Consider the following 24,906-nt stretch of genomic DNA (forward strand, 5'->3'; position numbering starts at 1 on the left):
TGAGCATTTTTAAATCCTTTATTAAGAGGAAAATATATCTCTATCAGCCAGTCAAGATCAGATAATGGAGGTACCACAGAGGCAATATACATATGGTTTTTATTAGAAATTCTTTATAAATAGATTTCTCATAAGTTTGTTCTTTGAAGTAGCTTGCAGAAATAACTTAATATTGTTCAGCCACCCGAGAAACCAGTCACCCAACAGCAAATCACCTAGGAGAAGAAAAAGAATACCTCAAATAAGAGACAAGACTTCTACTGGACATGATCAGTAACAGTTCAACAGCCTCCTGTCATAAAGGTCACTATATGCAGCAATTTGACCACTACACTCGTGACAGTCACTTCCAGAGTTTCCCTGTTGTAGGTACTCTAGGAATACAATATGGTGTCTTTGTAATGATGGTGAGACAATAAAAGATGAAAGAAGGAAAGCTGAACTCCATATTTAAAGAAGGCACTGTCATTTTTAATCATTTCATACCCTCTCAAACTCCCTGTTTATAACCCTCTCCAAATCCAAATCTATTACAGGACAGCTGTTAGTAAGAGTTGGATTGTGCTTTGTGATTGTAGAATTACTTAACATGGATGCAGACTCCCAGCAGTCCTTTCAACACTGCAAACCCTCTAATACAGCATCTTTTCAAACTGCAGGTCACGACCCAGTACTGGGTCGTGGAATGTAAGACACTGAGCCGCAGTGGCTCTGGTCAACACCGCTGACCAGGCCATTAAAAGTCTTGTCAGCGACGCTGCCCGATTAAGGCAGGCTAGTCCCTACCTGTGCCCGGACAATGGGAGCTGGGGGGAGCGGTGCCTGTGGGCACGAGCTGCACAGAGTCACTTGCATGCCTCCACCTAGGAGCTGGACCTGCGGCTGGCTGTTTCCGGGGCTCAGCACAGTCTGCGGTGCCAGGAGAGGCAAGAAGCCTGCTGTAGCACCCCTACTGTGCCGCAGACCGGGAGCTGTCCGAGGTAAGCCCGTGCCCCAATCCCCTGCTCCAGCCCTGAGCCCCCTCCTGCACCCCAAACCTCTCATCCCTGGCCCCACCCCAGAGCCTGCACCCTGAGCCCAGAGCCCTGACCCCCTCCTTTACCTCAACCCCCTGCCCCAGCCCTGAGCCCCCAACCCAACCCAGAGCCCCCTCCTGCACCCCAAACCCCTCATCCCTGGCCCCACCCCACAGTCCTCACCCCAACCCTCCGCCCCAGCCCTCAACCCCTCCCACACCTCAACCAAGCCCCTCATCCCCAGCTCCGCTGGGTTACAAGCATCAATAATTTTCTTCAACTGAGTCACCAGAAGAAAAGTTTGAAAACCACTACTCTAGGAGGCCAGCAGCAGTTACTCTTGAGCCAGTGAGGCCAGCAGCAGATGCCTGCCTGCTCTTCTTCATCCTAAGGCACCACCTTTCACATATAAGGAGGTGCTGTGCTGGTAGTCCAGACCTACTAGTGACACCTACTGTGTTCTCAGGGCCACTGCAGAGGCAGAGACCAAGTGATGAACGTGGTCCCACAGTCTATACTCACCATGCATACAGCCCCGCTGCTCATCTCGTTCATACTTTAAACCCCAAGGCTCTCATGCACTCCTTGTGAGCCTCAATAAGAGGCCCGCAGTGCTCCTCCCCTTTCTCAATGATGCTGCAAGGCAAAGAGATTTCCCTGGTTAGCTAGCAAAACGGACACCATGTAATCCTCAGATTTGCAGGACTGATGGCTCTTGCAGGTGAAGGGTTCATGAAGGGAAGAAATTGTATAACAGATTTCATAGTAAGCAGGCCATAAAATCAATTACACAAATAAAAATTTGAAACAATCTGATTTAATATAAGGCTGCCCTTAAACTCATCTGATTTGTTTGACTTTCCCTGCTTGTTTTTAAATATTTAAAATAAAAATAAATTGAAAAGGCAGTAGTTTCAAATTAATTTAATCTGCAGTTTACCTCAAGGAGAATTAACTGGTTTACTTCAGAGAGACTATCCTCATCTAGTTATTGCATGTGGAAAGAGAGGATACCTAGTAAAGATATTGACTGTCTCCCGTCCTTCCCCATAGGAATGAAGCCACAGGCTTCTCTCAGATAAGATGGCTGTCATTTCCCTACAGCCTTTTCAAGCGGAAGGGAGGCTACTCTTAGTAAAGAAGGCCATTGTCTGTCACAGTTTGCAATGGAAGCCAAGCTGACTTTGAGGAAGACAGCTGCCAGCTGGGCTCTATGCTCAGAGAACCTGGACAATACAAGGAGACGACGAGGGAAAGTTAACATTACAGGCATACTCATTAAGCTTTTCATCTTTGCTGCACAGCTGCAAACTCACTTGACACCAATGAATTAAACTGAGTCAGTTAATACTTTTGCCTGTGTTATACCCAAGGCAGTATTCTTTTTCTTCCAGGAGTCTATGTGCCATCTTTTTTTTTTAAAATGAAAAGAGGTTCTGAAGAAAAGATGAAACCTCAAATCGGGTGGGGGGTGGTGGTGGTGAAGATCTTTGAAAACTTGAGCTTAACAATGAGGGGGACACATGCACTGCACCCATCAGGGGCTCCTTGCATCCCCCCACAACCTCCCTGTATGCCATCCTCTCATGCCCCTCTATTCCAGGGACTTTTTGCAACTCTCCCACAGCTCCACCACATGCCAGGGTGTCATTCTCTAGGTCCCTGCATCCCTCATCAACACTCCCCATATGTCCATTCCCTTGCAGGTTCCTAGTTCACTCCCTTGCCCCCACAATCACAAAGTAGATTCTCCCTGTCCCCACTCTCCTCTGGGTCCTGGCTTCCCTGCCACCACAGTCCTCTGTGGGTCCCTGCTTCCTCACAGCTCCACCTCTACTTTTCTCTCCCTCTCTGGGTTGCTGTTTCCCACACCCCCATTGCTCCGCTCCCCCCATGCCCTCACTACCACTGGTCCCCATTCACCACACACACTTTAAACCCTCCCTGTAAGGCTCTTATTTTTGTAGGGTCCAGGCTACAGACAACTCTCTGTACAGATAGTTAAGCTGCAGCATCTGACAAGTGTAGGCAGCAGCAAGGGGTGGCAGAAAGATCCTTTTGCCTACAGTACTAGGCAGTCTGTGGCGCCCTGATTTTCCTGGGAGTAAGGCTTTTCCAGTGTCTGAGTTGCATCAAAATCCATTGGGCTTATGCTCATGGATACCTAGAACATCCCTGAAATTTTGGAATTGATCAAACACAGCATTCCAAAGTTATCACATTACAGACAAACAGAAATGCCACTGAGTTGATTTGAGTGTTAAACCTTGAGTCACTTGGCCAACTATAGAACTTCAGAACACAAGACTACTTTAGAAAATTAAAACATGTTCAGATTTATACCTTTACTTTCCTCCAAAAGTATTCAAGTTTGTCACCTTCCAGGTCTGTGCAAAGTTCCCATTAAAAGGAAAATTCTGGAAGAATTTTGAACAATGGAGCTACTTTTGGCATCTCTCTATTAGGGTAGAGCATTTGTAGCTGTAAGGGGTGGTACCAGCAGCTACAAGGTCATAAATATGATTAAGAATAGTTATCAAGTTGAAACCTAAAGAGACTTCAAGTAATACATTGTATTATTTGGGAAAAATATGCATGGGTTAATGATTCCAGTGATGTGGAACAAGCACACCTCATGTTCATGTTTGCACCAAAGTACTTTACGCACACAAAAAACAGTTCTCTTTTGCAAGCCACCAAGTTCTAGTGGCTTGAGCAGGGGACCAGCAGTCAAGAGAACTGTGTTCTATTCCTGGTTCTGTCATTAACTCACAGCATGATGTTTGGTAAGTCATTTAGGCCATAATTTTTAGTTACTACACACCTGTGCCTCAGTTTCCCCTCTAAAATACAGGTCTGATATTGACACACCTCAGGGGAGGACTATGAGTAAGAATATGATTACAGAGATCACAGATTCCGTGACTTCATCGGACCTCAGTGATTTCTTTGGCTTCAGCCCTGCTGCAGTGGCCAGAGCTGCCACCCCATCCTGCAGCAGTGGCCAGAGCGGTCAACAGCCAGGGCCAGAGCTGTCCACCCACCACCCCTCTCCAATGGCTAGGGTGGGAGCTGTCTCCTCCTCCCTCCCTCCCACGTGGCCGGGGATGGAGTTGGAGCTGTCCCCCTCCCCCTGCAGTGGTGGGGGCTGTGAGTCGCGTCTCCCACAGTTCCCTGGGCAGTCACACACATTTTATCATCACAGAAATGGAAGACTCCTATTAAGTCTGAGATCCTCTCTCCTCCATCCTTGTCCAGGGCAGAATTATGCCATACAGTGCAGTGCTTTGTCTAGAGAGGACCCCAAGCCAAAAAACTATGGAGAAGTTCAGAAATTAACTCCACATATCCCTTCTCTACTTTGGCCAAGCATAACGTGGAACTTGCCATACTGCTTCACTCAATCCACGATTCTGTCTCTGTCTGTAGCCAGTATCAAATAATTCAGGGGAAGGAGAAAGATACTCCATAGGGAACAGTTATGGAATAACTCAACCATAGTGAAAGTTTAAATTCCTTCAGTTAGTGATTGGGTTATGTTCTGAAGCAACAGGTTTTATATTCATTCTACAAAACAAACTTTTTATGCTGTCTAATTTAACAGTGGATGTTCTGATTATCTACATAGAAGTGCCTAATCTTTATTCATATCCTAAGAACTTATCCTCAAAGATGTCTAGTGGCAGTTAGTGCTACTGGATAGTTATCTGTTGTGTAAAATACCCTAGTTTTAAAATGTCCAGTGGAAGGGAGTACCTGCCCTTTCCCTTAAGGAAGTATTCCATGGCCTACCATGCCCCACAATCAGGAAGTTATCTTGATGTTTAGCTTATATTGTCCCTATTTTAATTTTTAACTACCCAAGACAGAAAACCAAGTAACATATACTATTTTGTATCACCCTAAATAATTCCTATTTCCAACTGTGGGGTTTATACTTTGCAGTCATAGATGGTTATTATTCATTTAACAGCCACTGATTTACTGACTTGCAAACCGACAGAGTCCCAGCCCCAAAGGAGGACCAGCAAGCTCTCCATGGACCATTAGAGACCTACTTAACTACAGCATTTTCACGGTCAACTCAAAAATGTTAAAATGATTAAACGATGAAAAGTAAATTGGTTTCTGAAATTCTACTGCAATAATCTAAGGTGCTATTAGTAACAATTAAAGACATTAAAAATTGTGTACACCTCTACCCAGATATAACGCAGTCTTCGGGAGCCAAAAAAATCTTACCACGTTACAGGTGAAACCGTGTTATACTGAACTTGCTTTGGCCTTGAGCACTTCTGTTATTAATAGTCACTTCCTGCCCCCTGACTGACCCCTCAGAACCCCCGACCCATCCAACCCCCCCCCGCTCCTTGTCCCCAGACTACCACCTCCAGAAACCCCCCCCGGTCCCTAATCACCCCTCCCAGGACCGCACCCCCTACCCAACCCCCCTGCTCCCTGTCCTGACTGCCCCGACTCTTACCCACACCCCTGCCCCCAACAGGCCCCCCAAGACTCCCACACCCTATCCAACACCCCCATTCCCCGTCCCCTGACCGCACTGCCCCCAGAACCTCCGAACCATCCAACCCCCCCCACCCGCTCCCTGTCCCCTGACAACCCTCCAAGACCCTCTGCCCCAGCCCGGCACCCTTAACACGCCGCTCAGAGCAGCGTGTCAGAGCCAGACACGCTGATCCGCCAGAGCGCACAGCTCCACCCCCCAGAGCGCTGCGTTATATCCGAATTCGTGTTATATCGGGTAGTGCTACATCAGGGTAGAGGTGCATATATTATTTTTAACCCAGGTATCAAATTATTGTTGCTATTCTCTCACCTCTAAAGGGTAGAATACCACTTAGTGAGATAACTTCCTCAGTGAGGCCAAGGTTCATTATGAAATGCTAAACATAATTCTACTCTACAAGTTTGCAGACAAATTGTAGTAAAAACTTCAGAAATTAGGATTTAACTTGTATTAAAAGTCTTTAAAGTCTGAAGCAACAAGAGTCTGCTGCATGGGTCATAAGAATGTGTAGAGAGCTAGTTAGGTTTTTTTTAAAAAGTTAATAGTTTCTGATACTATGTGTGTCCTGAAACCACTTACCAATTTTGGTGTTTTAAAAGAAGTAAATTAAGTGTTTCTCTGACTCGCTGCCGTGTGCAAATCCCAAAAGCAACAAGAGAAACTGATGATACAGAAAGTGTAGTGAAATATACACTATAGAAGACAACTATAGGGAACTGACTATACAGGAAGGGCTGTCATATACATAAATAAAACATAACACTGAGAAGCGTTCCTCTCTGTTACTTGTAATGACAGCAGACAAACAATTTTCAGGCAGAAGTGAGATTTTTACTTTGGTACATCCATTTAATATCCCCACCCAAACTCCCACTTCCTTGTCTTGAATACTTGCAGTGTCACAAGACTCTTGAGTGTATTATTTCTCAGGAGGGAGTGCTATGAGGCTGGTAGCTGGATACACAGAAAAGAGAAACTTGTAGATGACTTGCACTAACTGACAGGTGAAAACACTGGGGAAAAAAAAGGAAATGTGTAGGGAGGTCCAAAGCAATAAATAACGGGATAAAACTTAGTTAAGAAAAATTAGGATGCATATCAGGAAGAGTCCTTTAGTAGTGCAAGCTATTAAGGCTTGTCTACGTTTACCGGAGGATTGACACTGTGGAAATCGATGCATCAGCGGTCAATTTAGCGGGTTCTGCTAAATCAACCTCCAATCGCTCTCCCGGGTTCTGCTAAATCAACCTCCAATCGCTCTCCCGGCGACTCTCCACCTGATCGAGAAGAGTAAGGGGAGTCAACGGGAGAGCATCTCCCATCGATGTTGCGTAGTGTGGACCCCGCAGTACGTAGATCTAAGCTACGTCGATTTGAGTTACGCTATTCATGTAACTCAAATTGCATAGCTTAGATCGACTTTTCCCTTTAGTGTAGACAAAGCCTGAGATGGATTATTCTCTCAAGGGAAGTAAAGCAAGTCCCAGCACCTGAGACATGTAAACTAGAAAGGGCAAAACATACTACAGCATACCATCCTGTCACAGCTGAGAAGATGAGCTAATTGTGACCTAACAAGTAACTCCCTCCTCCTTCAACCCAATATGAATTTCTGTTGGTATATGAAAACTAAAAATGCTTAGCAGATTGGGCCTTTTAGCTTTGCTCTCTGAAACTCCCTCCCCCATAAGATACTTATTTGGGTGGAGTACCTCAGAAGGCAGAAAGCTAATTTATAATCAGACTAAGACAATATATTAAGAAAAATAAAAGTAATGATAAGACCTGTATACACACTGGATTTTTCTGGAGAGTTATTTTTGCATCACCATTGGTGCTGGAATTTTAAACATCAACACATTGGATTAAAGTAGTTTCCTGATAATTTAAAGAGAACTTGTATCATTTGTATCAATTGATGGTGCTGCCAAAACAAATCCCAAACAGTAAGTAATCACTGCCTGAAAAAGCCAGGTGATCCCCTGGGAACTTTAAAATATTATCTACATGGAAGTTAGTTATTTGTTTCTGAGGGACTGGACTAATCTATAATTAAAATGGAGAAAAGTTCCAGACAGAGTTCTGGCAACTGAAATCCCTATTTGCGAGGCAACGGCAATAAAGACGATGACTGGGAAAGCTCCCCCAGCACCACTTCAAGTCCTCGGCTGCATCCTCTGAAGCATTTCTGGGATTAGGAGGCTGGATCACTTGCCCTCTTCATTCCCTCTGAAGCAACTGGCATCAGCCACTGCCGGATGACAGGCTATCGGGCTAGATAGTCCATTAGCCCGATCCAGCCAGGTCATTCTTAGAAGGCTCAACTTCCATGCCCTATTCAGTCCCTAACCTACCTGCAGACTAAGGGAGGGAACGAATTAGCGGGAGTTATCATGGTGATTTTGGCAGGGGGGTCATCTGTCCACGGCGAACCAGCCGGAGGCTTGGGCTACACTGAAAACGGACACGGGCAGCGACAGGCCGGGCAGGGCGCGGTGCCGGGGAAAGCCACACACCCGGGAGACGCGGCGGTGCTGACCGCACCCCGGATGAAAGGGGAGGGCTTCCGTCGACACAGCCCCGGTCTGCACTTCCCAGGTAGCCCGACCCAGCTGGCTCGCTCAGCGGTACGAACGACCCCGCGGGCTGTAGTTAAGCCGGCCCGACCGAAGCCCGCCCCGCAGACGCAACCAGGGTGAGGGCGGACGTGGCCCGCGGCCGGGCTCGGGGAGGTGGAGTCGCGACAGCCCCCAGGGGCAAAGCCCCTGCGCTGCGGCGGGAAGCGCCACCCGCCCCGCCACTGGGCCCCGCGGCGGCGGCGGCCCCGGTTACCAGGCATCCCGCGCCTTCTTGGTCTCGGGGCAGGCGCAGCAGGGCTTCAGCGGCTTCTTCTCCTGCGGCTCGGGGCCCGGGGGCTCGCAGCTGGCGGACGCCAGGCTCGACATCTTCGGCGGCGGCTTCGCAGGATCCCTGCGGACACAAGGGGCCGGTAAGAGCCCGCTCCGCCCGCCCGGCCCCCAACGCCCGGCTGCCCCCGCCCCCCGCGGGGCCCCTCGGCACCTCCCCGCTCACATGCGCAACCCTCGCACGCTCCTACCTGGGCCCGCGCACAGATCGTCAATGCGCAGGCGCCTGGCGGGCCGGGACTTCTTCCGGGCAGCGGCTTCCCTCCCGTGAGCCCGACACTTACTGCGCCTGCGCGCCCATTCAGGGACGCGCCCGGAAATGGAGTTCTGCTGCGTGCGTACGCACCCGCCGCCGCCGCGCGCCTTTGGTCGCTCCACGCGTATCCCACTTATCGACCCCCCCTCGGCGCGTGCTCGCCCCCACTCGCCCCTCCCTTCTCACCCTTGCCCTCGCCCTGCACGTGCCCCTCCCCCTCTGCTCTGGGTTGCTGAGATTGCAAAAACGAACGAGACAGTGAAAGGGGGGGTGGGATACAAAATTTTGCTTCCTTGGAGCCCATGTGTTTTGGGAAAGCTGAGGAGGCCACAGAGACCGGGTTTGGACTGTTACAAAGAGCATGGGGAACAGAGGTCACTGAACAAAACGCCCCCAAAAGAATTCAGGACTTAAAAACCCTTCTGAGAGCCAAGGCAAATTGGAGATCAACAGCAGAACCTGGACGACCTGTGCACACAGGACAGAACTTCTGTCCCCCCCCCTCCCCCTTTTCTTCTTACATTACAGCCCAGCCAGCCTTGCGTAGTGTGGGTGTGAGTATGGAAGTGGGTTAGGGCTTGGGGCACTAATGCTTTTTCCCTTTCTCTGAGTAACGTGGAGGCCCCCCCCAGCACTCTCCACTATTATTTTATTATTTTATCGATAAAGCGTTAAAACTTAGACGCTTAATGTACTCCTTCATCTCCTCCCCTAACAATCCTGTGGCCTCAGCCTTATCACCTGACTCCTCAGGCAGATTGGTAACAGAAGTCTGTCAGCTACCTCAGATCCTGGTTTGTCCTGGACTTTCTGCTCTCCCTACAGATTTCATTATAATCATCTTAAATGTAACAGACTGAGAGAGAAGATCCCCCTTTCCCATCCCCCAGGTATCCCTTTCCTTTTGAAGAAACAGTATAATAGAAGGTAACATAAGAAACACCTACCCTCCACTTCATTGTCTTTCCATTCATTTTCAGGTGGCATTTGAATATAGAACTTCATTCCCTTGTCTATGCCATTTACTTTCCCCCTCCCTCTTGTTTAATTTTTATTCTGCAAAGCATTTCAGAAAACACCTTCTATGAAAGACTGCAAAATAAATACAATAGGTTTTCACAAGGAAATTTATTATAGCAGATATGTGTTTACAAAATACTGGTACATTAGGTAAAGTGGTATTACATTTACATATTGTTAACTATTTGTATGGATTGAGCATTGCTATATTGGCATTCCATTGTGTATGTTCATTGTGTCTCCATTATATTTTATTTGTGCACAGTACTTTACCCTTCATTCTTTCATGTGTGGGTTTTTGTAAATCTGGAAAACTTTGCAAATAAATACAAAGGGAAAATGAAAAAAAATACTCTTCCAATTACTAACCACCACTTTTTTTTTTAACCTACCCCCATATGTCTGGCTTTACTAAAGAAACAGGTGCTCAGATACTACAGTGATGGCCACAGTATGAAAGTATGGATAGATTATACTGTGCTTGTTTGAGCTGAACAATACATAGCAAACTGTCCTTTTGGCAAGTTATATCTTTTGTTGCATATATATATGCATGTTATATCTTTTGTTGCCAGTTGAAAAACCAAAGGCTCTGAATGATCATGAGCTTTTGATTGGTGTCTGCACATCAAGATCAGTTCAACAGGAAAAAGAGTTTTTAGTTATCAGCCAGATATGGATAAGAATTTTAATATAAAGATTAGTATTACAGCTTTGCCACTTCTATCATCATGTTACATGCTTGTCCTGAGGTAGAGTTCAACAATTCAGCATGACAGACAAGTTATAATGCAAGTGATTCAAGTTGTCCTAATTGCCCGTGTTCTGAAGCTCTTGCGCATCGTAAGAATGAAGAGGTACATTGAAGAGTGGGATGAGGTCAGTGTACTTGCCAACTTATCAGGATTTTGTGTGATTTATGATTATGAGAGAAACAAAAATGATTAAGGGTATGGAACAGCTTCCATATGAGGAGAGATTGGTAAGGCTGGAACTTTTCAGCTTGGAAAAGAGATGACTAAGGGCGGATATGATAGTGGTCTATAAAATCATGCTTGGTATGAAGAAAGTAAATAAGTGTTATTTACTCCTTCTCATAACACAAGAACTAGGGGGTCACCAAGTGAAATTAATAGGTAGCAGGTTTAAAACAAATAAAAGGAAGTATTTCTTCACACAATGAACAGTCAACCTGTGGAACTCTTTGCCAGAGGATGTTGTGAAGGCCAAGACTATAACAGGGTTTAAAAAAGAACTAGATAAATTAATGGATGATAGGTCCATCAGTGGCTATTAGCCGGGATGGGCAGGGATGGTGTCCCTAGCCTCTGTTTGCCAGAAGCTTGGAATGGGTGGCAGGGGATGGATCACTTGATGATTACCTGTTTTGTTCATTCCCTGTGGGGCATCCGGCATTGGCCACTGTCAAAAGACAGGATACTGGGCTATATGGACCTTTGGTCTGACGCAGTAGGGCCATTTTTATGTTCTTAAAGTCAGGTCCCCAAAACTTTGCCTGGCTGATGGCCACATTTGGTAACAGGAACCAGTTTCAGGTTGCCCTTATTTTAATACAGCTTTGTGGTCATTCAAGACCAAAAATCCCAGCAGACTATACGCCATCTTCACACAGACAGATCAAGAGCATCATATATTAGGACCTGTAGCCTCTGTTGTGTTGAAGATGAGCAGGGTTTCTGGAAGCATTATAGAACACCATGTTCTCTACTTTGACTATTCCAGAATACACTAAAGGAGGAGTCAAAAAAAACTTAGGTTGTCCAGTACCATCAAATTCCTTTCTTTTTATCATTCTATCCATATTTTGTTTCTACAGTTTGACAGTTTAATGTCTGATGAAAATAACTGGCTACCACTGATATGCAAGAGCACAGGAATGGTCATACTGGATCCTTTCTTTTGACATATAGCTTCAACAGTGGCACCTCTTCAGTAACCACTCCAGGGTATCTGAAAGAGTTAAGCAATTCAGCCCCATGGGCTGGATATATGCAGAGCTGAGGATCATTTTCAGGGGTTAGAGTTCTTTGATCCTTGTTGTGTTGAGCTTGGGACATCATGATGGGAAGAGAGCATCCAGACAAAAACAGGATGATGCTTATCCCATCTTGGGTCTCACCGTGGGAACATATGCCATCAGCTGACAGGGATCCTGCTCTTCACTGTCCAGTCCAAGAACAGCAATTTAATAAATTAATCACCACCCATGATTTGCTTGAGACCTGGCTGGATAATGCTGCAGGGCCCTTGCCTGTAGCATTTTTCCGTCAAGTATTTGGTTCAGCATGAGCAGAGGAAGGATATTGTAGATGTGTTGCTAGCATCTGATGTCAAATGTATGAGGTGCCTGACTCAAAAAATTGATTTGTTTGTTGATATTCACCTGTGATTAAATTAGGAATAGCTGTGATGTACAGGCTTCTGCAGTTCTACACTTCAGACTCCCTAATGCACGGATCAAATATTTATCTGGTTTGGTCTTGGATTTACACGCTTCTTATCTTCAGTGACTTCTGTGTCCATGTGGATAATGGTGCTTCAGAGTTAGCTCACGAGCTCATGGCTGCCTTGACAATCATGAGCCTGTGGTGATTTCTGCCTCAATGCATGTGGGAGAACACATTTTGGATCTTGATTTTGAACTGGGATGAGTGATTTGGGGTGGACAGTATACCTTGTTCTGACTGTTACCTCCTTCCGTTTGAAGACAGGGCTCAATGTACTTTATGTGGGGTTTGTAGACCTATTTTATTGGTGACTGGCCAAGACTAGGGCTTGCAAGGGGGATGAGTAAATTGAAGCTAAATCCAGGTAAGATGGAAGTGATACTAGCTGTTTGGGGAAAGCATTGCAAAAATATGGCAGGTTAGCATCAGCCCCTAATATTGAGATTGATCTTGTCTTCCTGTAAACTTGTAGCTTCCATAGAAGGAAATATAACCATTGGCATTTGCTCCTTTATTTAACAGATCTGATAGGGAACACTTCCTACATCATTTTTGAGATTGTACTCCAGTTTGGAATACTCTATATGGTAGTTCATTGGAACGCCTGCATCCAATTCTACACTGAGAACTTACTGCAATTTCCAGTTAACTCTTGGGTTTACCAGCAGAACCTTACGGTAAGTAGAAACCAGGGACAGGAGAAGCTCAGAAGTTTATGAATGCTTTCACACATTTTAGAATGTTTTTGTGTAATAGGTTTTGGCTTATAACCACACCATCTTGTTCTGGGATTCCATCAGCTCTCACCAGGGAAGAACTGAATGAGTACTTAGATGGGAGACTTTTTAAGTTACACAATGGAACCAGAAGAACTAGTGTTTGAATCAGTAGATGGTGACCTGCCCCACTAAGAAAATATAACCAGAGTAAAATCAATGTTCTTTTATCCCAAGTCTGTGAAACATTTAAAGCTGATAATTTAACAGGCTAGTTCCAACAGCTGAAAAACAGCTGTGACAACTGCTCCACTGCCCTGTAGTGTATCATGCACATTCCAGTATGATGCACCAAGCAGCAGCAGGATTTTGTTTAGAGGGGACTCATTTACAGTGCCCCACCTAAAATTGTGTCCTAGAGCCACCACCACCCATGTTAAGGTGTCTGCAATTAACACTTGGCAGACAGTCTGTTATAAGCCTTACTTGTTTCTGTAGTGAGTGGTCAGCTAAACAGGAAATATCCTCTTCCTCAAAATCGAAAGCTATAACTCCTATGGGAAAATTCATCCGTCCTTCCAAATTCATTAATAGAAACTCAAATGCCTTTCCACTTGCAAAGACCACTTGTATTTCAAAAAAGAGGAGAGCTTTCATTGACCTTTCTCTGGTCTCATTCTCTACATCAGTCAAGACGACAAAAAGGATGGGCAAAATATGGTTTATAAGAAGCAGGAAAAAGCTGATATTTGAGGGTCCTCAAATTTTTCTTGTGTTTTAAACTAGAAGGAGTTGAGTGGGACACTAAGTATCTGCATTAAGAATTGTTGAGGTCAAGTGGGGCGTTACACCATTTTTCTATTTTCTGTAGAGAAATTATAAAATAAGTACATAAAAATTAAGTGCTTAGAAAGCTAGTATACAAGTGGCTTTCAAACTTTTGTACTGGCAGAACAAAGGGGGCTGCCAGTCATGAGAAAGCCCCTGCTTTCCACCTAAGATGTCTGCTGGAATTAACAGGGACTGTACCAGGGGAAAGGATTGGGCCCAGACTAGGAAGGAGTCTAGTCTGTGAAAGAAGCTTATTGGAACACCTCTGAGGGTGAGATATTACCTGTAATCAGTTTCTTAATGTATTAGGCTTGGACTTGCATGTTTTTGCTTTATTTTGCTTGGTGGCTTACTTTGTTCTCTCTATTATTACTTGAAACCACTTAAATCCTACTTTTTATACTTAATAAAATCACTTTTGTTTATTAATGAACCCAGAGTAAGTGATTAATACCTGGGAGAGCAAACAGCTCTGCATATGTCTCTATCAGTGTTATAGAGGGTGAACAATTTATGAGTTTACCCTGTATAAGACTGTGGTGGGGTGGTGCCCCACCCCTATGCCAGATTGGGCTACAACAGGCCAGAGTGGCTGCACAAGGCAGCAGCCAATCAGGGAGGGCCTGTTAGCCAATCAGGGCCAGTATTACAGCCAGCCAATCAGGGCTAGGCTAGGCCCAATATAAAGGCTGCCCAGGAAGGGAGCAGGGAGTCTCTCCCTGGCCTTCAGAGGGTGAAGGTCTGTCTCCTGTGTGAGGAGACTAGCACCAGGGACAGCGCAGTGCTGGGCAGGTGGAGGGAGCAGAAGGGAACTCCCACCCAGTACCTACCGGGCTGCAGGCCCTGAGAAAAAGGGCCTAGCTGGTGCAAAGGGGCCGAAGCAATCAGATAATGCTTTCTGGCTGTGCAGAGTCATGGGCACCAGTAATGTATAATCTGCCTTGAGATCTTCAAAGGCATATCTGAGACATGAAGGACTTCAGTGAAGTGGATGTGGAAGGGAGAGTAGGGGATTCCAGCCTACCCTACTCATGGAACTTTGACCTCAGCCCCTGAAGTCAGAGTCTGAAATATGGTGTTCATTATAAACTCCAAATTGCTTCCCCAAGACCACATTATACCTCTCAGCAACAGCATCCTCTGTCCCACAGGTATTTTTGGAGCCAAATCTGGAATGGGGTAGAGGGTTCTCATTCAAAAACCTTAACAGACCTGTATAACCCATTACAGAGGAGATCACCTTTCTCAGTGCTCTTCCCTTCAAAGCATCCTGACTCAAAGTAAGCCCATTTTTCCTTGAGGCATTTAATTCTTATTCCTCCCCAAAGCCTCAGGGAGAATGCCAAGGATGAGACTAGACAACTGATCCTTGCTACCACAACGATTAGGTGAGAAAAGGATTTTCCTTAGATCTCTTCACTTCTACCGAGGAGAAGGCAAAAGTTTGATTCTCTTCCATTGGGCCCAAGCGTCTCACTTTGATCATGCTGGATGGATGAGGTGGTCCCATTTACAATGCAAGAGACTCAGTTCTCCATGGTTGATGTTAATTCAGTTCCTTAGAATGCAGATCTTTGAGGATCTTGTCTATTCATGTCCATCTGGCCTGAAAGAGGTGTGATGAAATCCTTATTCATCTTGCCAACAATCCATATAGCAGATTCCAGTATCCACAAGTATCTAATGCCAAGGCCCACAACCAAGTATTCCTTCTTGGCTGTGAAATTCTTGGCCTCACAGTTTAACACCTCTGGATTATGAGTCTAGATGTTTGGGGATGACTGGCTGAAAGATGAACCAGTTATACGTGTTTGCCATACCTCTGTAGACACAGCACAGGTGGAACTGGGAATGAAATGCCTCTTCCCTACTTTAAAACATCCAGTATATCATGCACTAGATAAAAAAAATTCAACTGAGCAGCTTGGATCATGCTGCAGATGTTGTGCTCATGGCTCTGGTGGCCCAAAGAGGACTGAAAGCTGCTCTAAAAGGGTAACTGGGCTGGGTATTCCCCTGGCATAGAGGAGACCTCAGGTGACATAAAGCCAGCATAGCCACTCTGCACCACCAACTGCCATAACACTCGGGCCATTGTTTGTTCATATCACCTCTCTTAAAGCAATGCATTATAATTAGGTTTTAAAAATATATCTATTTAAATGTTTTACATTTCAAACTACCTGGATTTTTTTTCTCTTCCTGGAGTCTTGGACTCCACTAAAGCGCATTTACTGACCCTACCTCAGGGCCTACCCCACAAGAGCCTGACCCTACTCCCTGTGGATTCTCCTACCTGCATGAAGATCCTGCCTTTTCTACAGTCTCTCCCACACTGAGTTCCCCACTACTCTGTTTGTATAATCTTTTCCTAACACTTTCACAGCTGGGATCACTAATTATCATTAAATTGCCATGTCACCTCAGCTGGGGCCTAGCTGCTAGATCACAGGCAAGATTGAGCCTGGTTTACCTTAGAGGGCCAGCCAGCCTGTGACAGAGATGTAAAACATTTGTTCCATTTGGTGTGAAAACTGCATTCTGCTTTAATGATATTCTATCACTCGCTGCCTGTCCTTTCTATAATGGCAGATGAATGACATTCAGGAATATATTTCATACCGAAAGCTACCACAGGATTTGTGCCAACGGATTTTCACCTACTATGATATCCGGTACCCCTACTATGATATCCGGTACCAAGGAAGGTGGTACAATGAAGAGGAAATCCTCAATGAGATGTCAGAACCTCTGAAAGAGGTAAGAGAGAGAGCCTTAGGGAATGTCTACACTTGGAGTTGGGGATAATTGCCTGCTCAACAAAACATATCTGCACTAGCTCTGATACACTAGCTAGCATGCAAAAATAGAGTATAGCTGCCGTGGCAGAAGGGGCTAACTAACCCTAGTACATGCCTAGCATCTTGGACAAGTGCGTATTGGAGGCGGCTAGCCCCTTGTGCATATGATGTCTATGGTCTATTTTTAGCACACTAGTTCAATCAGAGCATGGGTGTATCTTCTCAAGCAGGCAATTACACCCCCAGCTTGAAGTGTAGATGTACCCTTAGTCAGCATGAAACAACTTATAGCAGTGGACAGCAACTCATGGGAGGGACACAAGAGAGGGCACCAAATAAAGGGGGGACATGTGACCCCCCCACATGACTCCTCCCCACCCTGCCCCCAGCTTGGGGGCCCTGCGCTCTCCCTTTCCCCTCCCCATTTCAGGTTACCTGCGGGGAGGGGAGGCTGTGTCCTCCCGCTGCATCAGGTACCGATTTCTGAACTGCAGGGCTGTCCTGGGAACCGCAGTGGCAAAAGGAGCAGAAAGTGGTGGCACCCAGTGACCCCATGCAGGCAGTTCCTCCAGGCACAGCTGTACCGCCCCCAGCCCTATTCTTCAGCAGGGCTGTACAGACCCCAGACAGGAGACACAGCTGTGTGGAAGGGCTGGGGGTGGTACAGTTGTGCCGGAGGAGCTGCTGGATGTGGGACCGCCAGGTGGCCCCATGGTCTGCTGCTTTCGCCGCTGCTGTTCCCTGCTAAATGTGCCCCCACCCAGGCATCTGGGGAGGGGCATGTGACCCTTCTTGCGCCTCCCAGGTGTCGCCTCTGCCACTAGCATTTCAAACTGTCCCTAGGGGAGTGGTGTATGGAATACTAAACTGTATTATACTGTTCAGTGCAATATATATATATATATTACATATCTTACCTGAGCTGAGACCTGCCGTCCCTCGCAGTGTATTAAAGTATCTTAAAGGGAACACATCTCGTGTATCTCTCTGGGATGGAAGCTCTGTAGCCAGTCTATATCTAGCGCAAGAGCCTGGCCTGCTCCTAGCAGTCCTGCAATCTACATGTACATGGTGTCAGAAGTAAAGGCAGCCTAACTTGTGCCAGAAGAGAACAGAAACAGAAGGAAGGCAGCAACAAAGGTCGCAAACAGAAAGGGGGGAAAAGCAAGAATGGCTGCAGAATGGATCACATCAAAATGCCTCTTTTCAATGCCCCAGAGAACTTCAGTTTTGACAGAATGGACAGACTGGAAGCAGCATTCTGCAAGATTTTGCATTGCTGTTAAACTCTACCAGGAAACTGGAGATATAAAGCTATCTTCTTTAATTTATGCTGTGGGGAAGCAGGCAGAGCATATCTTCAAATCCTTTGCCTTTACTGACAACAGTCAGTAATCTGACTGTGATAGAGTTCTGGCTATGTTTGATGCATACTTTATACCTCAGAGAAATGTGGTTTATAAAAAGGCAGTTTCACCAGAAAATTCAGGAAACAGGGGAACCTGTTTGAATCTTTTGTCAGGGCTTTGAAGGCATTGGCAGAAAACTGATTTTGGAACTGTAAAACATTAAAATATCAGAAATAGATTGACTATTGACCATATAGACAAAAGTCTCTCATAGCAGCTCCAGTTTTAAAAACAGACTTGGTATTGTTTCATATTCTCTGTGTGTATATAAAGTCTGCTGCAGTTTCCACGGTATGCATCCGATGAAGTGGGCTGTAGCTCACGAAAGCTCATGCTCAAATAAATTGGTTAGTCTCTAAGGTGCCACAAGTACTCCTTTTCTTTTTGCGAATACAAACTAACACGGCTGTTACTCTGAAACCACACGCAGCTATTCAAATAGCAAAGCAGTGTGAACTTATGAAACAGCAAGACAAACCTGAAAAACCATCTCTAAACAGGCACAGCATGAGTTCTAAAAGTTATTATTATACAACCACTGAGGCAAGGAGAGAGAACTCTCAGGCTAACTGCAATGCCTTTCAGACTAAATGCCCAAGAGATGTATGTCAGCCAAAGGTGCAAGATGTAATAAATGCACAAAATATGGACATTTTTCAGCTGTTTCTCACATTAAGGCAGACAGGGAGCCATTGTTTCTGGGACCTGTCATGTGTGATAAAACAGAGCCTGCCTGGAGTCTTTCATGGAAAGACTATTGACTTTAAAATGGACTCAGGAGCAGACTCAGAAGGGAGTTACAATCACCTTCAACTCTTCCCAGAGCTGAAATCACCGGACACAGCCCTGACTAGCCCTGGAGGTATTCTGAACTGTATGAGCCTGTTCACCACAGAAACAACCTACACAGACAAAATCTTTGCACTTGGAGTGTATGTGATCAAAGGATCAAAAACCCACAGCTTCACAGCTGCAGCTTGACAGCCATGATGGGCCAAGTGAGAAAGGTGGAAGAACTCTATGAAGCAGTTGGTGATACTGAACTATTGAAAAGAGATCCAGTACAAATAACCTTAAGAGACAAGGCTGAACCATATAGTGTACATATACCTGGCAGGATTCTGATCCTGTTGCTTTGTAAAGTGGAAACTGAGTTAAAGAGAATGGAACAGATTGGCATAACCAAGATCATCTCTGAGCCAGTAGCATGGTGTGCCCCATTAGTACTGGTTATACAGAAAAATGGAAAAATATGTGTGGATCTTAAGACTTAATGAAGCAGTTATGAGAGAAAAATATATCCTCCCAATACTGAATGACTTCATCCCCAAAGTGAAAGGAGCTACAGTATTTTCCAAGATGGATGCCTCAAGCAGATTCTGGCAAATTCCTTTAGCCAAAGAGGGGGCTAAACTGATTACACTTCCTTGGGAGATTTTGCTTTTAAAGATTACCTTTCAGGATTACCAGTGCCCGACAAATCCAGGCTAGAGAGAAAAGGCATGGAAAGGGGGTAAGTTTGGTTTAATTATTGTAATACATTGTTATGATATATTTTTAATTGTAAGTACGGTTTTATGTTTATTCCCACTAAAATGTATCTTTCTTAAATAAACTTTGACTATCTCTGAATTGTTAATTCTGTGAGCATTCATGGCCCGCCATACTATTTTCATACCCAGGTGTGGACCTCACACCAAAAACTTTGCCCACCCTGGTCTAGACTGAAGCTAAACTGGAAAAAGAACATTTTCCACCTACCCCAAATACAGTGTTTGGGACTGGCAATAAACAAAGATGGAATCAGTGGTAGCCTCGAGAAAGTAACACCAATTTGAGAATTGAAAGGACCAACTAATGTACCAAAACTGAGACATATATTGGGGATGGTAAATTATCTTGGTTGATACCTACAAGACATTTTTACAGTGACAAAAAACACTGAATGAACTATTTAAGTCCAATATATTGTGGCTATGGGGACCAAATCAAGAAATTGCCTTCAAAAAGGTAAATGAAATTATCTCAACAGCTCCAGTTTTCAAGTGCTATGATGTGAACAAACCACAATGGTGAGTGAGGCAGCTTGGCCTAGGTGGTGTATTGTTACAACAACATAGCTCCGAGTGGAAGCCAGTTGCATTTTGCTCTCGCACACTCTCAGAAGCAGAAAAATGGCATGCACAGATTGAAAAGGGGTGCCTGGCAAGCGTATGGGCATGTGAGAACTTTTACAGATGTCTGTGATTCTTTTACACTGATAACAGACCATAAATTGCTTGTGACTCATCAATGGAAAAGACCTGGATGAAGCACTGTTGAGATGCCAGTGTCTATTGATAAGATTAATGCAATTCAACCCAATTGTTAAATGTGTTCCTGGGAAAAATCTGGTAGTAGCAGATACCCTGTCATGAATACCAGCATCATACTTGACTACCTGTGAGCTCAAAGATGATGTACAGGCATACGTGGATGCTGTGGACATATAGAGACCAGTGTTAGACTACTCCAACTACTAAAAGCAACCCTGATAGACACATAACTTCAAGAAGTTTTAAGTTACATTAGGGCTAGCTGGCCCAAGTATCTAAAGGACACAAAGGAAGTGACGAGAGATTACTTTGAGGTATGTGGATAATTGAGTCAAATTGGCCATGAATAAAGATGATTGCATCATAATTCCAAATGAAATGAGAAGAGAAATCCTAACCCTCATCCATGAAGGATATTAAGATTAACTAAGGCCATGTCTACACTAGCACTTATGTCGGCAATATTTTCATCACTTAGGGGTGTGAAAAAACCACACCCCAAGCAACATAAGTTTTGCTGGCATAAGCACAACACTGTGTTGGTGGGAGAGCTCTCTTCGTCAGCATAATGCAGTTACACGAGCGCTCTTACAGCGACACAGCTGTATGGGTAGAGCTGTGCTGCTGTAAGCTTGTAAATGTAGACCTGGCCATAATGTCATGAACAGGCCACCCAGTCAGGGTAGTGGCCAGGTATCAGCAAGGACATAAAGAACAAAGCATCTGCATAGAACATTGCAGAACTAACAGACCAACACTATGCAAAGAACCTGTAATAACAACACCTCCACCAGACAGATCTTGGAAGAGATTAGCTACAGGTTTATGCAAATTCAGAGGACATCATTATCTGGTTGTAGTGAACTATTTTTCCAGGTATATAGAAATAATGTACTTGAAAGACATAATATGTTGTAGTGTTATTGAGAAACTGAAGTACACTTTTTTAAATTTTGGTATTCCAGAACAACTAGTGACAAACAACAGGGGAAACTGTCATTCTGAGCAAAATATGATTTTGATCATATTACTAGCAGCCCACATTACCCACAAATGAGTGGAGAGGTTGAGAGAGCTATATAAACTGCCAAGAAAATCCTACAGAAGAAAGATCCATTCCTTGCTCTTCTGAGCTATGGATCAACAGCAATAGCAGCTATTGGATGTAGTCCAGCACAACTCCTGATGGGAAGACAACTCAGAACTACTGTTCTGACTTTGGAAACTGCCAGATATGGTATCTCCAAAGTGGCCAGACATGAAGTGAGTAGCCAAATCTGATAAAAAGGCAAAAAGAGCTTACAGATATTTTTGTAACAAATGTCTCAGTTAAAGAATTGACTATTCAGGACCTGGTCACCATCTTTGTGTCAAACTGGATGGAGAAAAAGAATGGACAGATCCAGCTGTTGTAAAGAAAAATAATTCATCGTCTGGATCATATGTGAGTGAGACTGATAGTGGAGAGTTCAACAGAAATTATCAACATCTACAGTTTGTTCCTCAGAAGGAACAAGCGATGGAGCAAACTCTACAGATGGTGGAGCAAAATGAGAAGAAGAAGGTGCAAGGATTCCAAATGACCAGAGACAACCAAGTTTTTATGCGCTGGGTTGTGTAATTAGAAAACCAGTATGATTTAGAGACACTTAACAGAGTGATACGTACTGAACTTTAAAGATGATAATGTACATTTTAAAAAATGTTGTAAGTGGTAGGAATGTAAAACTTAAAGGGGGAGATGTAAAGACATGCTAAACTGTATTATACTGTCCACCCACTAGGTGGTGCTGTGTGTAACATACCCTACCTGAGCTGAGAACAGTCATTCCTGGTAATGTATTAAAATATCTGATTTGTTTTGCATACCTCAACTTTCACCTCACTTAAAAACTACTTGCTTACAAAATCAGACATAAAAATAAAAAGGTGTCACAGCACACTATTACTGAAATATTGCTTACTTTCTCATTTTTACTATGCAATCATAAAATAAATTGGAATATAAATATTGTACTTACATTTCAGTGTACCCAAGCCCTGCCAACCAGGGCTGAAGCATATAACTTAGCTTCATGGGGCCCCCTGTGGCTTCGTGGGGCCCTGGAGAATAGCTCTGCTTGCCACTTCCTATCACCGGCTCTGCACTTGTGACCCCCCTAAACCCAACGTGCAACCCCCCTGGCGGGTCGTGACTCCCAGGTTGAGACACACTGAACTAGACTAGATGAGCTGATATACTCCCTGGAAGACCTCTGCATACCCCCAGGGATACATGTACCCCCTGGTTGAGAACCACTGCATTAAACCCTTCAGTAAATGTTTGTCTATATGGAGGTGTGTGTAAAGTACAGAGATTCAAGTAATCAGACTGACAATCAGGGTTCGTTCACCTCAAGGGGAGGACAGAAAGTTTAAGTCCCCCAAACGAGCAGTTGAACCAACTCATTGCAGTCTAATAGCCTAAATAATAAGTAATTTACTACATTCCAAACCATAAAAAAACAGTTATAAGTATTTGATTAAAATACTTACAAAAGGGCTAAAATCAGGGGTGCTTAGATCCATATTGGTCACCTCTAACTTGGTCAGACAGGTATTAGCAATGAACCCTCCAAGAATTCACCCTTTTATACCTTTTAATAAACAAGTGATGTGATTGCCTCTTACTAACTTAGCTAACAAAACACGTTTTGGCCAGTTTGGGAACATTGCTGGTTCAAGGTGCACAATCCTTTCTCATTATTAACTACCTCTGACAATTGGGGCTGCTTCATCCTTCTGTTTTATCCCATCAGGTCCAGCATTCCCAATTAAGCAATTTTCTTTCAAGGCCTTCCCACGACTTCTAACAGACCTGCACTTTCCATGGCCTTACTAAAACATGTATTTTTACTTTTTACACTAACTTAACCCTTTATTTCCTACACTAGCTTATCTGACCATTTGCTTTTGCATTATCTATTCAGGAGGTGAAGCACCATCTCTGTGCCAGGCTGGTGAAGAAAGTGTCACTGTTCCAGCATTGTGATCTGAACTTCCTGAATGCAGTGATTATGCATCTCAATATTGAACTGTTCCAGCCTACAGAGGTAATCATAGTAGAGGGCTCCTATGGAGATAGGATGTACTTCCTTGAATATGGGAGAGTCCTCATAGAGAGCAAGTCCATGACAAAATAATTGAAGGCTGGAGATTACTTTGGAGGTTTTTCTGCCTGTTTTGATAATGGTTTTCCTAGCGTTAGCCTAGAGCAGATGAGACACCAAAATTCTGCCCAACCAGTGGCCATATTTTCCATTTGTCAGAAGCCCAAGGGAAGCAGCTAATATTCAGGTGCACCTTCATTTTAAAAGAAAGATGCTGCCCTCTGAGATTTCTGGTCTCAGCTTATAATATTCCATTTCAAACAGAAAGGGTTTACTCTTGGATTAGAACGGTGCATTGCAATGCTGGGACCAGTATTCTGAGGTCTACAACCCCCACATGAGGACATCTTTGGGCCATAATGTAGGTCTCCTCATCTGCCTTTGCCCTGCAATGGGGCAGAGACTGCTTGGCCTCATTACATATTGACCCTAGAATCCTAAATAGATGCACATAAATTGCTACATTGCTGTGGGCAGAGAAAACAGTCTTGAGCTTAAAGGGGCAATGTCAACTGAAATCTAGTAAATTACAAAATAATTAGTTACAGGAAGTTTTTGGTTTTATTTCTGTCCCTGAATCCCTTGGACAATTATCGTGATTTTTTAGTTTCAGCAAAAATGGTTCAGCCATGTTGCTTTGCCCATGTTAACAAAATCATTGTAAGGAACCCCCTCCACACACACACTTTTTTTTTTAGACACTCTAACATCTTCATGCTTTGGAGCAGGGACTTGAAATTTGGCAAGAGCGGTTACCCTAGTGTTAGGGATGTGCCTTTGCTGGACCCATGAAAAATGATCCAAATTTGGCCAAGTTTTGAGCCTTCTGAAAAGCTGCAATTTGTATATTCTCAATAGAGACTTGTTAGAGTTTGGCTGCTACATTGTCTGGAGATTCCCTCTCCGCTCAGCACGCTTCAGCCTCTCACAGCCCCTAGTGCCTACCAGACTGCACATGCACCATCCCCACAGCATGCTCCATCCCAGGGCTGCATGTGTGGGCTGAACAGGACTTTCCCTGTGGTTGCTGCTCCAGGTTGCTGTTGTGCCAGGTACCAGAACTGAGAACAGGGAGAACCTTAATTCCTTCCTCACATCTTTCTGTGCAGAGATCTTCCTGTTTAAGGAGTGTGCTCGGAGTATGAGTGTCACAGCTCCCACCATGTGCCGTTTGTTCTCACTGTCTGGTGATAAATTGAAGGAGTTGCTGGAGGCATATCCAGAGATAGGAGAGGAGATTACAAAGTGCACCATCCATGATTGTGAAAGCCTGATGGGTGAGCCTTGTGTCAGAGCTCCCTGTCAGTAGAAGCAGGAGAAGGAAATAGTGTTAGGGCCCATCTGTCTGACTATTGCCCCCCACCTTTTGGTGGGGAGTAACTCCTTAAGTGTGCTAGATTCCAAGGATCAATACTTTTTACAAGGAGAAAAGGAGTGCTTGTGGCACCTTAGAGACTAACCAATTTATTTGAGCATGAGCTTTCGTGAGCT

The 24,906-nt window shown here is 44.6% G+C and overlaps 2 protein-coding genes across 5 annotated transcripts in view; one reads left to right on the forward strand and one right to left on the reverse strand.

Annotated features, from left to right (window-relative positions):
- Positions 1-8,743, reverse strand: COX17 (cytochrome c oxidase copper chaperone COX17). The gene is made up of 4 exons (XM_048818807.2): positions 8,642-8,743; positions 8,377-8,514; positions 1,539-1,652; positions 1-215 (listed from the first exon to the last, which is right to left on the reverse strand). Exons 2-3 carry the CDS (start codon positions 8,487-8,489, stop codon positions 1,568-1,570), a joined length of 198 nt encoding a protein of 65 aa, XP_048674764.1. The 5' UTR covers positions 8,490-8,514; positions 8,642-8,743; the 3' UTR covers positions 1-215; positions 1,539-1,567.
- The window catches only part of LOC125621665 (potassium/sodium hyperpolarization-activated cyclic nucleotide-gated channel 3), a 27,137-nt gene continuing 10,395 nt past the window's right edge, over positions 8,165-24,906 (forward strand). For 2 of the 4 annotated variants that reach the window (XM_075119040.1, XM_075119028.1), the window contains exons 1-5: positions 8,713-9,633; positions 10,483-10,605; positions 12,717-12,871; positions 16,334-16,501; positions 23,236-23,358. In XM_075119040.1, the coding sequence (XP_074975141.1) occupies positions 12,779-12,871; positions 16,334-16,501; positions 23,236-23,358 (384 nt within the window). In that variant the 5' untranslated portion in view covers positions 8,713-9,633; positions 10,483-10,605; positions 12,717-12,778. Of the gene's footprint in view, positions 8,240-8,712; positions 9,634-10,482; positions 10,606-12,716; positions 12,872-16,333; positions 16,502-23,235; positions 23,359-24,906 lie in introns of those variants that run through there. The other 2 variants (XM_048818791.2, XM_075119034.1) reach the window with 2 other exon arrangements.

The sequence above is a fragment of the Caretta caretta genome, chromosome 1, assembly GCF_965140235.1.
Source record: "Caretta caretta isolate rCarCar2 chromosome 1, rCarCar1.hap1, whole genome shotgun sequence".
NCBI classification, from domain to species: Eukaryota; Metazoa; Chordata; order Testudines; family Cheloniidae; genus Caretta; species Caretta caretta.